Source organism: Vigna unguiculata, chromosome 3 (assembly GCF_004118075.2).
Source record: "Vigna unguiculata cultivar IT97K-499-35 chromosome 3, ASM411807v1, whole genome shotgun sequence".
NCBI lineage: Eukaryota > Viridiplantae > Streptophyta > Magnoliopsida > Fabales > Fabaceae > Vigna > Vigna unguiculata.
The window spans coordinates 2042133-2060743 of NC_040281.1; the positions used below are offsets into that span (position 1 = coordinate 2042133).

Genomic DNA, 18611 nt, shown 5'->3' on the forward strand with positions numbered 1-18611 from the left:
GATGATAAATTACTATGTAATCATTTTTTTTATCCATAGTTAAAAAAAATAAGAAAAACACACCATGAATTATTAACTTCCAAATAACATTATTTTAAATATTTATACTACTAACATTTTAAAATTTATCGATCATTTCTTATCACATAAAAATTATTAAAAAAGTTATATAAAGATCACGTCAAATTCATAATAAAAAATACTTTACAAAAATATAAATATACACAAATTATTGAACAAAATTTATGTCATGAGTTATTAACTTCAACCATTATCCTTTTTATTCTTATCTAAAAAGAATATATCATCTTTATCCCATTTTTTAAGTAGAAAATTCATGTCATCTCTATCCGAAATTAAATATTCATTCATATTTTAGAACTATACATTTTTTTGTCTGATATAATTTTCATTAGAGAATAAATATACCCATGTCTCTATTCATACCCACGTTAATTAATATTTTATAAAAAATAAAAATTACAACAAATAAAACATCATATAATTAAGTATTAAATACTAATAAGGATTTTCTTTTATCCTAGGTCAATCACAAAAAAGATTATAGTTATAAAAATGTTAAATAATTATAAAAATAGTAAAAATAATTAAATGTGTTTTAAAATTAAGTTAAATAACTAAGCATAAAAGAAAAGTTCGTGTAAATATTCTATATTACTCAATAAATTAAATATAAAATGTTATAGTAATTTTAAAATAAAAAATGATATGGACATGTCCTCAAATACCCAATTTAAAAAAAAAAATCATTAATTATTCATTAACTTTTTACTCAACTATACAGTCCATCTATCATCTTGATCCACAATATCCTGAATATATTGTTTGCCGATATTACTTTAAACAAGTTATTCGTTACATGTTTCTGAAGATGATTTGGAAGTATTTTTATTAGAAAGTTGTTACTGATAAATAGATACTATTATTGTATGATTTTGGAATTTTTTTAAAACTATTGACTGTAATGTATCTACAAAAATTGTTGTCTATTTTGAGTTTTAAGAACAACTTTTTAAGTGTTCAGGAAGGAACAATGCATTTTTTTTAATGTTACATGTTCCGCATATTTTGAACTGTTTTATAATCATTAACGTTAAAAAAAAAGTGTCGTTCTAAACTGTTTTATAATCTATTTTTCAAATTTTTACATATATTAATTTTCTAAATTTATAAATAATTTTTATGTTGATTCTATTCAAAATTTAATAATAATTTTAAAATATTTTTTTCTAAATATTCTTTAATATAATATATAATTATTATTTTTAATATAATATATTTATTAACACTAGTGTTTTCATATTTTTTAATTTTTAAAAATTTAAATTTAAATTAATAATAAATGTATAATTATTTTTTAAAATAATTGTTAAATGTAAAATTAAAAAAGTAAGATATGTAAAAAAATTAAAATAATAATTTAAATAAAAGAAATTTTTAAAATAATGATTAAAAATTAAATTATATATAAAATAATTAAAGATAAAACTGGTATTATAAATTATGGACAAGAAAATTTCTTATATATTATTATAGATAAAATAGTACAAAGAAACATCAATTACTCCATGGATTTCAAACTAGTTTTCTAAAAAATAAAAATGATACGTAACTGATTTACCTTCTTTAAATAAAAAGGTAAGAGGTGAAGTCCTTATCTAAAATTTGTTGAGAACTGACAATTATTTTGACAAGGAAACAACATGATATCATTTCATATAGTGTGTCTAAAAATATATGTTTAGTGAGTGCCCCTGTCGGCAATGGGAAAGGAAATATTCTTATCATTTCTGTTTTTTTTCTTTACAGGAGGATCTGTAAATAATTTAATCCAATTATGGATTGTTTTGACACAGACATCTCTTCCACTTTCCTTGTAAAGTGTAATTCTTCGTTGGGTGAAACATTTTCTTATGAAACTTCATTAGGGAGCACAACTTTACCACATTCTAAGTCAGCTTTCGCTATAGTTCTAGACTTATGTTAGAGATAGTTATTTGATTGGATCTATAATCCACACATACGTACTCAGTGCAAAACAGTTTGATACTGTAAAAAATATTATAAACATAAGTTGTTTTTATCACATGTCATAGTCTTACTTCAAGTCAATATTTAAGAGTATTTAAATATTTTTTTTTGAAACATCTTTTAAAAATAAAACTGTGATAGAATATATATTTTAAAATGGACAATATCTCTATGCATAGATAACAATTTTATCATAAAAACTTAAACATAAGTATTATTAATTGTTATAAAAAGTAATAAATTTAATTTATATAGTGATTTATGGTTTAGTAATAATGTAAAATGATTTTATATTGTTAAAATTGCACTCTTAAAAATTAGAACGTTATTTTTTAATAACCATCTTTTAGGGTCTCCAAAAGAATGGATAAAGGTACAAGAGTGGGTATGACCCCATGAAATATGGCAGAGATTATCTGCTACTTGATAACTTACTTCTCTTTTACTCACCAAAATATGTTTTGACCAACTGGAACTAAGGTAAATTCTCAGCAACATGTTACAAGTACAACAACAGGAAGAAGAACAACACACATATGACGTGTTTGGCAGGAAACTGTTGAATAGTCTTATAAACTTGTAGCAATGACATATATATGAACAATTCTTTGAATATCTCACATGACATGTATATTGCCCAAATGTTTCTTATAAAAATTACTCCTTTTCTTGATCAATATTTTCTTTAATGGAAGTGGTTAAATACGGTTGAAAGTTAATTTATGAGATATGCAGAAAAAATCGGTTCTTTTTGGTTTTAGTTTAGATTTAAGGTTGAAATTTCTCTAGAAACACACCTAGATAAGAATAAAGCATTTATCAACTTGCGGTTGTTTTCTATGGTTCTAGGTAATGATGTTAACTAAAACATGTAATAATCATCAAAACAAGTTGGGTGAACTTTAAAGAAGACAGCATAAATAGTTTCACGATATTCTTTTTTTATCCAGCAACCTGGCTAAGATTGAAATTCAGTTCGGGAAAGAAATGCAATAGAAAATTATAAAGTAAACAAAGACTTCTACCAAAATGAAAATAAACAAAATCGGACTTTACTATTTATATCTTACAAGAAAAAACATCAAAACAACCATTTAATATTATTATCTGAGTGAACCTTTTCTTTCAAATACCTATCCAATTATGATCCGAGTGTAACAGAAGTCAAAATATACTAGATTTTGTACTATCTAAATTTATTCAAAACGACGAGTTCATGATTTAGTTTCTTGAAAGGATTTAACCCAATCTAATCCAGCAGTTGTAAGTTAAATCCAAAAAATATTCTCATACGCCAATGTTTATGTACCGATAAACAATGAGTTTTGCCTCACTAATTTATTGACTACAACAACAACAATTAGGAGAATTTTACACCTTTTAATAGTACAAGACTTCTTGCATGACAAGAAAAGTTAAATGAGGTGGATGGAAATAATCTCATTTGGTAGGGAACTTGCTGCTCACTGATTCATAACTCGGAACGTACAGAACTGCATGAAGTGGGAAGATTCAGTAAGATATAAAGAAATCAAGAACCGTCTTTCAAAAAACAATGAAATATATACAATCAAGAAGAATTTAAAAAAATAAATAAATATACCATCTCCATATGATGCCATTGTCAGAGGAGAAGAAATGAGTTTTTGCGAAATTGAAGAAATATCCTTCAAGGTTACTTCGTCCACTGCCTTCAAAAAATCCTCCACAGGTTTCCTGAATAGGGATAAAGACATCCTTTAACTAAAGGCACTAACATTTCAAGTATACAAATGCTAGTTAGGAATGGCGGCATTCAATACAAAAACTAATAGCTACCTCTTTTTTATTCTTTTTGATCAAAATTTCAAAACTATATGGCGAAAATCCACATTCAACGCATAACATTCAGTTCACCATAAACAAAACTGACACCAAAGACGACATCTTCAATCTAAGAATACTCTAGGAATGGCCAAGAGTTGCTCGACACAACCATGTCAATCTAAGTGTCTTTAAACATGTAGCTATGAATTGAATTGCTATAGACTCGGATACTAAAATCCTAAGAATATGAAGTTCAAAAGAGGAAACAAACAAGTATAATGAAATATCACTAACCTAATTATTAAGCTTAAATTAGCAGCAAATTTAGACTTCTCTTCATGATACATACCTCTCACCATATGTTAAAACTTGTCTTCCTATATCTTCTGAAACAACCATCTACAAAATGTTCGGTTTAGAACTGATTAGACGATTACAAAAAACATAATCATAAAAAAAAAAAACTTCTGCTATTGTAGTTTCATTATAAAACTTTAATTTGAGGTGCATTTACTTACTCTAGATTCCAAATTCATCAAAATTGCAGATTTGGTAGCTTGTTTGGCTCGATCCAGTTGTACCTGTTCAACTACAGATAGAGAAAAAGCATCAGTACAAAACTACTGATACAGAAGAAACAAAGATGACAGAAATGGAAAAAAGGGGAATAGGATTGAAACTATACTGTCGAGTTGAAAGGAGATGGGTTCCCCCTTAAATTGGCTGGAAAGGAGACGGGTGAAAGAGTTTATTTCTTTTATTGAGCTTTAATTTCGTAAAAAAATAATTGTAATATAAAATATTGAAAAAAATTATATTAAGAACAAAAAAATAATGAAACAACAAACTAATTTTTTAACTAGTACAAAAATATTTTTCAAACTTTTGTTCCTACACTTTTTCTACTGACCACAGATAACAAAGAAAGGTCAACTTATTTTTTTAGTTTTTCAATTAAACCAAATGATTCATCCAATAGAAGCCATTTGTTTGTGATTCATATAAACAAAAAATATATATTTTCACTTTTTCCTGTATTTTTATCCATTTCCACTTTATTTCTCTATTTTCTATGTTTCCTATTTATTTTCTCTCTATTATATTATACGTCTAATACAACTGAGCTCAAATAAAGTAGATAATAAGAAGCAAATACTAGCTATAAGCATAACAACCAACCTTTTCCATGAGTAGCAACAGCAAGAATCTCATTAGCAGTTATATCAATGGCCTTTGATACAAAATCTGAGCTCTGACACAAAGACAAATGGAGTCAGAGTAGTAGATGGCATAGGCAGCCATAAGAACAAGGAAGAGATCAGATGGATCACATCCATCACACGCTCACGCACATATATAAACTCAACGATTCCCAACATTTGGGCCAGTAAATATAAGCTGTGCGTATAGATATTTATATTACTATACTGTAGAGATTCCACACTATATCTACATACACATATAGAAACCATGAAATTTTGGTTCTAGAGTTTCATTTCAAGGGTTTAAAAAAAGCACTCTTAATTACTACATATAAAAATTGACTTAGATAAATATTCGTCATTCCAATATATCCAAAAATTCATCATTTCATGATGGACGGGTATTTCAATATATCCAGAAAAACATGATTTCATAAAGGATGGATAGTATTCAAAGGGGCTTACTGTTGTAAATTGGGTACCGTAAACTACTATTACTAGACATATAAAAATTGACTTGCATAAACATTCGGTCTTCAAAAATATCTAAAAACCATTATTTCATAATGGACAGGTCTTTAAATATATCCAAAAAATCATGATTTCATAATGGACAGTATTTGAAGGGGCTTACTGTTGTAACTTGGATGCCAAAAATGCCAGTGTCATTATAAATATTGTTGAAGGCTGAAATTGAATGAAACTGTGGATATTGGTTCAGAACATTGAGATCTGCATATCATAAAACCAAGAATGTTAAGGTAATAATCAAAAGAAAAGAACACAGCTTTTGGGAAAGAGCACGTATGTGCTTAGTTGCAGAACAATTGTGCCAATAAAGAAAGTGAGCACAAAAACTATACATCAAACATTGATTATCATTCTTTGTTCATAGTTTCAAACACAAACGAAGAACAGATTGAATATTTCAAGATGACTTACATAGCCGTGAATACATCCCTTTACCAGGACCACCAGCTGAGAATGACCCACCACCTCCCAGTAACATCTATAGTAAAATGACATAGTCAGTTAAATACAAATTTAAATAACAAAAATATTACTAAAAATAATAAGCATACTTAAAGAGACCAGCAGAAATATTTTTAGCCACCTTAAAGTAAGGAAAACAATTTCAAGTTAAGAAAATCAAGTAAATATATGACATCATCAAAACCTGAAGAACAGTCAAAACCATAGCATCCTTCAACTTATGCCAGCCGCCAGGAAGTTCAAATGCTAGAGCAAAATGGGTCCTCTGCTCATTCAAGGAACGTAAGACTTTCAGCACAAAATTTAAAACCCGGAGTGTGAACAGAAGCTATATTTTTTTCAATTGCATACCCCTGTTTCACTTTGACATCGATAATCACCACCAGTATATACTGATCTTGGCTCCCCTGGACGTGGGACACTAGGTAAATCTGACAGGAGAGGCTCTGCAACGGATAACAATTCCTCATGTTCAACACCAGAAGCAGCAAGTACTATGCGAGGTGCTGTATAATTCTCCTGATATTTCATAAAAGTTTAAGTCTTGTAAGAAAGATAAAGAAAGAACAACTTATAAAAAGAATCTACAAATTCTGAAAATTTAGTCAATAATATTTAAAGATTATTTTTGAAGACTTACAGCAACAAACTCCTCCAGAATTGTACCATTCAGTCTATTTATGGCTGATTCTGAAGCTAAAAGAGGATTTGCCAAGGCGCCAGAAAAACCAGCGGAATGAATTGCTTCCAAAAGCAAGTCTTGAGGATTTTTGGAAGCTTCACCAATCTCGGCCTTTACTTTGAGAAGCTGCAATTAATAAGGAAATTTTTTTAAGAGGCCATTAGACATGTAATGTAAGCCTTAATAGCTAACAGATAAAAGAAAGTCTGATAACTATTATCGACTGACTTAGTAATGTATTTACTATAGAATATAGAATACGCGGTTCAACTAAACTGACTTATCAATCTTCTGACAGTCTCACTGAATTTAAAAGGTTAATATATTATGTGAATACAAAGTTTTATGACTACACAAGAAAATAGTTATCAACCTTCTAACTGTCTCATTGAGTTTAAGTCTTTTTTTCTAAGCATACGATATATTATTTACAAAGTGTATATCTAACCATACAGATATTTTTAAGTCTCTGTAGCACAAGCTCAAGCTGCAGTGGCACAATTATGCAAGATTAAGTTTTCAGAAGATCAACAATTTACCCCATTTAAACCATAGAGCAGTGACTGGGTTATGTGAACTAGTATGACAATAAATATGTAGTTTGACAATTAGATTAAGCCAACACAACACGTGTAAGGGGAGACAGGGCCTGGTTCTCCATTTACAACTATTTTATTAACACAATTTTCCTTTCACGTTCTTTCTCCAGTTTTATCATTATGTCCATCGTAATTTATGAGTAAACATCTGCTTAGCGCTTACTAGAGTGTATAAATTATTACACATGTTTCAAATTATTAGGTAGCCACTTTTCAAATTTCCTGTCTAAATATATTGGAAGAAATCCAGAAAGTATAAACAACAATGTAGAAAGTACCTGCTCGTTAACCTCCCAATCAAGAAATGCAGGATTCCTCACACAATCAACAAGAAGTTCCACCATTTCAGGAACATATGTCTTCAAAGCATCAAAAGTGTAACCCATCTGTTCTCTAGAAGCTGAGGCCTGCACATTGCCACCAATTGCCTCTACTTCTCGAACCACACGAAAGTGACTACGGTTTCTAGTGGTCTTGAAAGCCATTCGTTCGAGCAAATGTGTAGCCCCTAAACTTATTGGACTCTCATATATTGAACCACAGTCTACGTATAAACCTATTGATGCCGTAGGAGTCTGAGGAACAAAGAATTGAGATCAATTTATTTAAAGTTTAGACATCTTACATGTGCGTGTAGATGGATAGATATACATGTTAAACGATATAAAATAATCATTCATACCGAGGATGTTTCAGAGGCCACTTTGACTCCATTTGGGAGTGTAGTAATAATAGTTTTACCCGGTGCAACATAATCCGGCAATGGAGGAGAAAGTATAACACCTGGAAGCGGAAAATCAAGAGGTGTAGCAGAACTGGATCGGTCGCCCGTGAGCCATCCAAACAAACCACCCAAACCAGAAGAGGATTGTTTGGTTGCAACAGAACTTGAACTTGAACTTGCAAATCTCACAGGCAACCTGCTGCATGAACGGGCCTATCAAAAATCAAAACTATCAGACGATCACTTCAAACCAAGCTCATAACCTAAAACTTTCAGGCACAATAAACCAAGTGAATAAAGTTTAACCAAAAGACAAACGAATCATAGGAAAATGCTGTGAGAAGAATATAAATTGTTCAAGATTTTTCGCCACGAGCCAAAGCAATTAACAGGAATTCCGCACACATGGACAAGTGAATTTAAATCCTAATTCAGTAGTTATTGAACAAAGAACTACAATTGAGGGACTAGTCAATGGAATAAAAAATATGAGCTTCGATTTAGTTCGTAATTTAAAGTAAGTGCAAGTAAGGGTGAGATCTAGGGCATAATTATAACAGGTAACATTTGAAAGGGAAGGAGATGAAAGATACGAACCCTAATGGTCCTGAGGCGTGAAGCAACGTTCCTGTACATGACTGATCGACAATTCAAAACCACCTGATTAGTTGATTCTGTAAGGCTTTAGTGTTAGAGAAGAGAAACAACTTGATCGAGGTTTCGAAGATGATGGTTCCGGTATCTGCTATACGCTTTTGAACAATGGGCCGTAGCCAGAAGCAAGCCCATAACATGATCACTATGTTACAGAGGTTGTCTTTAAACACAACACAACCATTACTTCAGAGATCATTCTTAAGCATAATTATATCAGTAAATGTACAAATTTAATATGAAAACAAATATTTTATTTATAAAAACATTAGATATAGTTTTAATCATAAAAATACAAAGGAAAAAAAACAATTACTAGAAAATTATTATTATATTTTTTATAAGTTATACCATTAATAAAAGGGATCGACCCTTTTGATGTACAGAATGGTTTTTTAATTTTAACTTTTCAATAACTATTTTACTTGTAATAACAATAACTTTTCTACGTAGTAAATAGATTATCTATAATAAAATTATAAAAATTATGTATTTTTTTATTTTAATTAATAAAGAGAATTTTCTCATGTAATTTTTTTTTCAATTTTACCTTTTCTAAACTTAAATAATTATTCATAATAAAAAATACATGCGTAATAAACATTTTTTTATAATAATATTATAAAAATTAATTACTTTTATTTTAATAGTAACAAGTAACAAGTGTAACACTCCATTAGTAAGACTTTTCTACTGATTGAGAGCATATATGATGTTAATCAATAAAACTATATAGATAAAGAATATATTTATTACAAGATTCCTCAATTATATAATTATATCGTTCTATAAAATATTGAGATTGTAAAAGAAAGAGAAAAGTCATGTAATATATAAATATCAAGGGACGGTATAAAATGAGATGAGTTTTATTATCTCATACTTATAAAAATTAATTTTAATCTTCATTTTACGACTAACAGATATATTCTCGTATTTATATTTATACATTTTTATTTATTTATTCAGTATCAGCTAATTATTTTTATAAAAAAATATAAAAATTACATTAAAATAAATATAATATTATCAAATATTCAATATTAAAAAATATATTTTTATATTTTTGATGTCAAATATTTAAAAATAAAAATCACCGTAGTAATTAATTTAGATATCAATTTACGAAATAAAAAAATTATTAATTACTAAAATAGTTATTATTATAAATAAAAGATTATAATTGGTCGCTATATTAATTTCTAATTTTTTTTTCTAATTAATTAATAATAAATTATAATTTTTAATTTATAATAATAATTATTTTATTAAAAAAAATATTTTATAAATTAATATCTAAATTGATTATTATACTCCTTAACAAATTTTAATTATTAAAATTTATCGGTAGTACGATTTTTTCTGACGCTTGTCTTTTTATTGCTCTTTTATTTGTTTCCGTTAAGAATAAGTTTTCTTCTTTTACTTAGTTTTATCTAAGTTTTTACTTTATAAATCAAATCAGTGAGTTGATCAATAAAGTTTCTTTAAGACGTTATTTTGTTTCGGTGTTTTTCAAACACTAATAATGAAGTCGAAAGGTTTGTTAATCTGAGATCATTTTTATATTTTTAGAATTTTTTTCATCATTTCTTTCCTTTCCGGATGTGAAGTTACCATAAACGTTAACAATGAAAGTGGAAGAAGGTCTTTGTTAATAAAAGATCATTTTATACATTTTTTTTTTCATGATTTCTTCTCTCCTCCTACAACTTCTTGTCATTGTTGTTTATGAATTTTAGATGATAACAAAAACATTTAACAATAAAACACAAATCAAATTATATAAGACTGACACAATTCTAATCTAAAATTTAAAACAATAAATCTATAATTTTTTAATATAATTGTTCAACTTTTCCATTTTAATAATCTAAATTTTAAACACAAACTTAGAATGTCTAATTATTAAATTTCTTTTTATATATAATCCAACTTATCTCAATTTACGAGTATATTTTTTTTTAATACTGTATATAAAGACATAGGAACTTTTACGAAACATTTAATTGGTTGTCTTTGAAATCAAACTTTATAATTTTGTTTTGGGTTAAATATGCTTTTGTTCCTTAATTTTTTAGTAAATTTTGAAATTAGTCAATTTCGAAATTTTTGATCAATTTAGTCATTCATCCTTTGAAATATGTGAATTTAGTCATTTTAATCAAATTTTGTTAGATTTATTTGATGTTTCGTATGCGTTTCAGTATCGTATTTGAGTTATTTATAAAATTTGACACATTTTTGCTTCAATGTTAAGTCAAATACTATTATAAACACGTTTGAAATATCAAAATAAACTTAACACAATTTAATTAAAAAATTAAATCCATGTATTTTGAAAGATAAATGACTAAATTGGTCCAAAATTTTTAAATAAACTAATTCCAAAATTCACATTAAGGGACAAAAATATACTTAACTTTTTTTTTACTGTTCTTTTCATTTTTCTTAAACCAATTAAGCTATATTCTTATGATAGGTTCTTGTATATTTTGTTCTTTTCCTACTTATATATTTCCTTTTTTTCTTTTCTTTGTCAAAGAAGGCTTATAGTCTGGTCCATGCAAAGAAATTAAATTAAAAGGTAATAATGAATCTTAAAAGAACGGTGCCTCCCCTATCCACATTTTCTTAGACTGCACTAATTCAGTATAATTTCTTTTGACTGATTCAAACAATTTTTTTTATTACACTTAACAAATGTACTCCAAAAATTGTGAAAGATTTCTGGGATTTTGTATATAAATATTCTTATTTTTATTTTATGTAAAAAAATCTATTAAATAATTGTTCTATTGGCTATCATTGAGAAGCAAGAGGCAGATTATAGGAGTCAACAATTTTGGAATATTCTCTAAACTGTTTAATATTCTTTGAAATTGAAATCATGCACAACGTTCGAGTAATGAAAAAGTAATTTGATGAGCCATTTTGAAAACTTTTCAGCACTTCTTATATTACAGATGGACATTCATTAAATTTTCACAACTTTCTTTTATGAGATGATATTTTTTTAAATAATTTTAAAATATTGAAAAGAAAAAAATAAAAAATAAAAAATAATTTAGAAAATAACACCAACAAATTTAATAATAAAATAATTATTTTTCATTATATACAGTATTGAATTTTAAATATGTATACATACACAGGCCCACACCATTTTTGAACGCATGTTATAGACCAGCAAGACTTCAAAACAAAAACTCCTGCACATATTTTTATATTGAAATCCCGAGTGATTAACTATTTTAATTTTTTTAAAAAGACTTTATGGCTCAAGATAAAAAAAAAAAAAACAAAGTTTTTATGCAACAATTCAAAATGTTGTTAAATCATACCAACAACCTATTAATAACTTTCGACAATATGCTAAAATATCTCACCTATGCTATAATCTCATGCATGTTCTAATTCTTTTAACTCAAAAGGATAGTTAAAAGCACATATTACATTCTCTTTCATTCAATCTATTCTTTAATACTATTACGACTATCTAAACTACAAACTTTCAAACTTAAAATAAAAGAGACTTTTTATTTCAACATGCATTTCATTCAATCAATGCAAAGGTATTCTACAAAACTTTCTTGAAGTTATAATTTTGTATGCATACACATCACCTTTTATCTTTAGGGTAGATTTAATATTTTTTTTTTCTAACTCTTTTTCATACGTGTAATTTTAATTAAAAATATCTCATTTACTATAATATAATAATTAATTGTCATAAATATTTTTATCAACATTCATCATAAATTTAATTATAAATTCTAATTATTGTTATTTTATTTTATTTTCTCTTTGAGTCATTTTATTTACATAATGTATTATAAGGGTTATTAATATAAAAAAAAAGTAAGAAAATGGATACAAATATATTTACTATTCCATACTCGATATGATGAAGACGAGACAAGAGATTATTATTTAGAAAAGACAACAATGAAAATGTGACAAAAAATTTTCATACAGGGATTTAGTTGAACCCACCTGCCCTTACCACTGTTAAAGAGAAAAAAAATCTTGTTGTTTTACATGTATATTAAAATAAATATTAATTTATATTATTATTCACGATATACTTTATAACATTTCTAATGATATTAGTAAGTTTGAATTACATACTAATATTTATAAATTATGACATTTAATTCTTTAAATATTTTTATTAATTTCACGTTAATATAATTTGAAAATAATCATAAATTATTAATAATTATTATATTTTATACATTTTTTAAATATAATTCTTCAAGTCAAAATATTTTCGAATTTTAAAAATAATTTATAATATTTTTAAACTTTATAATAACAAATGCATTAAATATAATTTTAGTAGTATTTATATATACTATTATATTTTTAAAAGATTTGGTAAACTTAAAAATTAATCAATTAAATATATTTCCTTTCTAAACTTTCTATTTTTATACTATTAGATTAAATTTAGAAAACCCCGCAAAGAAACCGGCGGGAAAATGAAAAAAAAAAAAATTGGTTCAGGATCTAGTCCGTCCTGTATAGTAGTAGACTAGTTAGATTGAAATCTCTCTAAATTCCGTAAAATTTTACTTAATTCTAATTTCTATTTTTACATTAATTATTTCTAATCATTTCATTTAAAAAGTATATCATAGAAGCATTTTTTTCATTTCTGCAATAGAAAAGGATGTAAAAATGTAAGATCACGAAGCATTAAATATATTTTTTGTCTCTTAATTTTTAGTAAATTTTAAAATTAATTTATTTCAAAATTTTAAATAAATTTAGTTTTTAATTTTTTAAAATACGTAAATTTAATTTTTTTAATCAAATTTTATTAAATTTATTTAACATTTTAAACATATTTTATAATAATATTTAATTTAATTTAAATGAAACATGTCTCTCTATAAAATAAATTAGAACTCAAAGAGAATCTATATAAAATAAGTTAGTGTAATGAAGTTTATTTGAGAGGCATTGTGAGGAAAAGTTAGTGTGTGCAATTTAGTTGAATAAACAGGAAGGGTTGGTGGCAACTTGTCCGAAAGATGATGGTGGTGGACTCTCCTATTTCCATCTCTGCGTCAAAGCGTAGACTTTGGAAAGCATCTGGTGCCACCTGTTTCACTCTGATTTTCTCTTTTTCCTTTTCAACCGTGAAATCACAACTTGCTAAACCAAAACCTACCCTAACTTTCGGGTTACCCCTTTTGCAAGCCACTCTCTATATTCATTCCTTATTTTTTGTATTTCTGTTTCATTATCATCACTCGTTCCTTCCACACCCTCTACTATAAATAAACAACAACACCTTTCTCTGTTCCACTCGTTACACCTTAATTCCACGCTTCATTTTTCTTTCCTCAATCACAATACCACAACCTCTTTTCGACACTCTCACGTTACAACAACAACATCATGGGTTCCTCGCCCAATTCAAAGCCTAAGATCGTTAGAGGCACCGCAGGTTATGTCCTCGAAGATGTTCCACATTTGGCTGATTACATCCCTGACATTCCAGTACGTCGTCGTTCTCCACTTTTTACCTTTCTCATACGCCCTCTCAAAAACTGCTTCTTCTCCACCGCATAGTCTTTTTCTCTTTCTCTTCATCTCTCTGTAACTTTTTCTACTTAATTACTCAATTAATGTATCATTTTTGTGTAACTCTCTCGCAGACATATACTAATCCTTTGCAGATCAATCCTGCTTACTCAGTTGTCAAGTAAGTTTCATATCTATGGAAATATGCGTTTATCTCTTCTTTCTTCTACTTATTCTTTTGCTTTTTTCTTTTAATTATGCTTGTTTAGGCTTATTTTTTGTCTCACCATTTTAATTTACTTGCCACTCCTCAGACAGTATTTCGTTCACGTCGATGATAGTGTTCCGCAGAAGGTTAGATTTTATTATGTTATTTATATATTGTTTTTTCCGGTGAATTTTCCTTCTCTCTGAAGGACTTTTTTGGATTATTTTATCATGCATTAACCAAAGGGGCTCTGATTTGAACATAATACGTGTTATTGAAATCTGAATTTACATTGTCTCGGGATTCTTGCAATAATAATAATAAATTAAACTATGTCGTACTCGTATATCTCGATAATTCACGATTTCTCCGAATACGAAACGTCATCGGATCTTAGTTATTGAAAGGAAAAAAAAAAAAAAAAAGAGCAACCACCTTGTGAAAGAGTATAAAACGCATGTCATCACTAATTCACGTTTTCTCCAAGCTAGTAATGGACATCATGGGATGACGGTTGGACTGGTTTAAATTGAATTGGAACACGAGAGTTTCGGATAGGTTCTGGTACGAGTTGCTTGTTACAATTTAACCACTATTGCATTACTTTATGCATTTTTCTGTGTATGTTCATCACAGATAATTGCTAATAAAGATAGTCCAAGAGGGGTACATTTTCGGCGTGCAGGACCTCGTCAAAATGTATGTTTTGGTGTGTGTGGCTTTATCTTTGGAGGTACCATTTTTGTATTTATGACCGTATGATGGTGGATATCCAGGTGTATTTCGACGCAGATGATGTTCAGGCTGCAATTGTGACATGTGGTGGTCTATGTCCTGGCCTAAACACCGTGATTAGGGAACTAGTATGTGCACTGTATCACATGTATGGTGTCAAGAAAATTTTGGGAATCAATGTAAGTGGACCCTATTACTAATGGTTTTAATGATTTCTCATACAAACTCATTTTCTTCTGTTGATTAGAAAGGCAACGAATGCAAAATTCAAACGCACTTCTGAATTCTGATAGAACAAATTTACAATAATTCTAATCGTTTGATTTGTATTAGTCTCGTTAACTGAAAGATACTGTGATTTGAAGGGAGGATACAAGGGTTTCTATGCTCACAATACTATAGCTCTAACTCCTAAAAACGTGAATGACATACACAAGCGTGGGGGAACTATCCTTGGTTCATCAAGAGGTGGACATGACACCACTAAGATAGTTGACAGTATTCAAGATCGGGGAATTAATCAGGTATGTGCCTCATTCTCTCTATTACAACATGTAACTTCACTTTGAATGTAGTAATATCAGTCTAATATCTCGAGCAATTTCAGGTTTACATAATTGGAGGAGATGGTACTCAGAGGGGTGCAGACAGGATTTTTGAGGTATATATATACAACTTGAATGATGAGGATATTACACTATTGAATGTTGATATTTGACATTTGACATTCTGAGCAATTTATTAACAACGCCCGCGCAGGAAATTAGAAGGCGACATCTCAAAGTTGCAGTAGTAGGAATCCCGAAAACCATAGATAATGACATCCCGGTACATCTCTTGGTGGATACAACTCTTGCAGTTATTGCTCAGAATCCATTAGCATCATTAACTTGTAATGCGGTTTTATGTTGTCTCTTGCTCAATAGGTTATTGATAGGTCCTTCGGCTTTGACACAGCTGTTGAGGAGGCTCAACGTGCTATAAATGCAGCACATGTTGAGGCTGAAAGTGGTGAAAATGGCATTGGTGTTGTGAAACTGATGGGCCGGTATAGCGGTAAGAGTCTTGTAGAATGACACAGGATATAACATACCATGTTAAGTTCTTTTCTTGATGTTGTAATTATGTATGCTTTATTGTGGATTCATGGTGCAGGGTTTATTGCAATGTATGCTACTCTGGCCAGTAGGGATGTGGACTGTTGCTTGATTCCAGAGTCACCCTTTCACCTTGAAGGTCCAGGTGGACTTTTTGAGTATGTAGAGAAAAGACTGAAAGAAAATGGCCACATGGTTATTGTGATTGCTGAAGGTGCAGGACAGGAACTTGTTTCTGAGAGCATGCAATCCATGCAGAAGCAGGATGCTTCCGGCAACAAACTTCTCCAAGATGTCGGGCTATGGATATCCCAAAAGATAAAGGTGTCGATTGTTCTGTACGCTGGATGTCTCAAATGTGACTATTGACTGCGTTATGTTAAGCATGTTGAATCTTTGATCTTGCAGGAACATTTTTCCAGGCTGAAGACAATGCACATAAATCTGAAATATATAGGTTTGCGAACATAAAAACTAAATAGCTAAACATGTTTGTGCAAGAATATTTATGTATGGATACTAAAAGGAGGAAATAAAACCAAACATTGCACAATGTTTTACTGTGTGGCAGATCCAACGTATATGATCCGAGCTGTTCCAAGCAATGCTTCTGACAACGTGTACTGCACTCTTCTTGCTCAAAGTGCTGTTCATGGAGCCATGGCCGGTTACACTGGCTTTACCAGTGGGCTTGTGAATGGAAGGCAAACGTACATACCCTTTTATGTGAGTTTAGATATGATTAATTTGTTAAAACATAATGAAGTTTTGAAGTTATGCTAAGGAGAATTAAGTTGCAAATGCAGAGAATCATCGAGGGCCAGAACAAAGTAGTGATAACTGATAGAATGTGGGCAAGGGTTTTGTCTTCAACAAATCAACCCAGCTTTACGGTTTCCAAGAATAACGCTGAAGAAAAGACGGGAGATGAACCAAACGGGGAGCAGCAGCAGCAGTAAGAGCATTCGTTCAAATAACCATTTGACTCAGAAAGAAGTCAACAACATTTTTCACCTGCTATGTACATCATGTTACTATATTCGTTTCATGTTTCATATCCTGCATTGTAAGTAGTAGTACATATTTCAGTTTTCTTTTTCCTCTTCCATGTCCAAAAGATGGCCCTGGAAGAAACCTTGAATATATTCATTGTATTATTCTTTTATTATGCATTGTAATTAGTATATATTTCATTATCTCTTTCTTCTTCTTATCATGTATCTAATTAGGTTACTTAAAAACTCGTTTAAAATTAGCTCGCGGTACTCTAATTACAGTTAACTTGATTACTTTCCACATATAATTAAAATCGAATACAAATTACCCATTACACGAATTATTTCTTGAGCTAATGAGTGCAAAATGTCAAATCATCACACCAATTTATTGGATTTATTTTATTTTCTTGGCATTTGTGTAGAAATTTCAACGAACTTTATATGATTGAATTTATATCCTTAGTCTCAACGAACAATGTGGTGGTTAATTATTTTCACAATAGTTCATATACGCGTGCGTTGAATGCTTGAACGTTGAACCGTTGAAGATGCGGTGAATCTATCCACTGGTAGTATTGGGTAAACGGGTTGAAAAGAGAAACTTAGAAGGTTTAATATTTTTTTATTCACTTTGGAAAAATAACTCAATGGTCTTTGTTTTGTAATTGTTTAGGTCGCCGATGTGGACTAAAAGTAGTTTATTTCTAAATTAGCAGATGAAAATAATCACTTTTAATTATGAGAGATTAAAAGCAGATATTAGAAACCGTGTAAACTGATAACAAGTATTGAACCCCTTTGTCAAGTAAATTACCAAAATCAATTTCCACAAGAATTGAATGAATGCATGTCATAGTTCAACTAGAATCATCATCATCATCATCGTGACTTTCAAGATTGAGTTTTGTTTACATTACCTTTGTCTTTGCTACAAAAGTCGAAGATTGATAGTTTAAGAAGGATGCTGTTGTAGTCAAGGTAGAGAAAATAGGCTTATTAAGAGGATTTATATTCCTCAATTAGACAAGTGGTAACTTCAACATGCCACGTTTAACCGAGTCAAAGTTCGATTTTACGTTAGTTGACCGAATTCTTAACATTAAAACAATTGTTTCGTTGCATAGATTCAAACTAACTCCTATAATTTATTAATTCTTTATTTATTTTTTCTTCATCATAATGTGTTGAAAAAAAAAAGTCAACTTTCTTCAATTTAGTTACGATGTTTCTTTAGAAATATTCCTATTTGAAGTATAAATGTCAAGCTAATTCTGAAAAGCTTTTATTATATCTGCAATTATAACTCAAGATTTTGATTAAGGAAAA

The 18611-nt window shown here is 29.0% G+C and overlaps 2 protein-coding genes across 2 annotated transcripts; one reads left to right on the plus strand and one right to left on the minus strand.

Moving 5' to 3' along the window:
• Positions 1–3247: 3247 nt before the first annotated feature.
• LOC114179447 (mitochondrial-processing peptidase subunit alpha-like) lies at positions 3248–8879 on the minus strand. Its single transcript, XM_028065791.1, has 13 exons — positions 8656–8879; positions 8017–8271; positions 7613–7909; positions 6694–6861; positions 6405–6572; positions 6238–6318; positions 6003–6069; positions 5695–5792; positions 5038–5110; positions 4377–4447; positions 4208–4257; positions 3656–3768; positions 3248–3545 (listed from the first exon to the last, which is right to left on the minus strand). Exons 1-13 carry the CDS (start codon positions 8692–8694, stop codon positions 3493–3495), a joined length of 1533 nt encoding a protein of 510 aa, XP_027921592.1. The 5' UTR covers positions 8695–8879; the 3' UTR covers positions 3248–3492.
• A 4968-nt stretch (positions 8880–13847) lies between these two features.
• LOC114177095 (ATP-dependent 6-phosphofructokinase 3-like) lies at positions 13848–17487 on the plus strand. The gene is made up of 13 exons (XM_028062331.1): positions 13848–14223; positions 14382–14428; positions 14562–14601; positions 15092–15154; positions 15232–15369; positions 15556–15714; positions 15798–15851; positions 15950–16018; positions 16117–16246; positions 16346–16611; positions 16696–16744; positions 16859–17013; positions 17094–17487. Exons 1-13 carry the CDS (start codon positions 14122–14124, stop codon positions 17244–17246), a joined length of 1425 nt encoding a protein of 474 aa, XP_027918132.1. The 5' UTR covers positions 13848–14121; the 3' UTR covers positions 17247–17487.
• The last annotated feature ends 1124 nt before the right edge of the window (positions 17488–18611 follow it).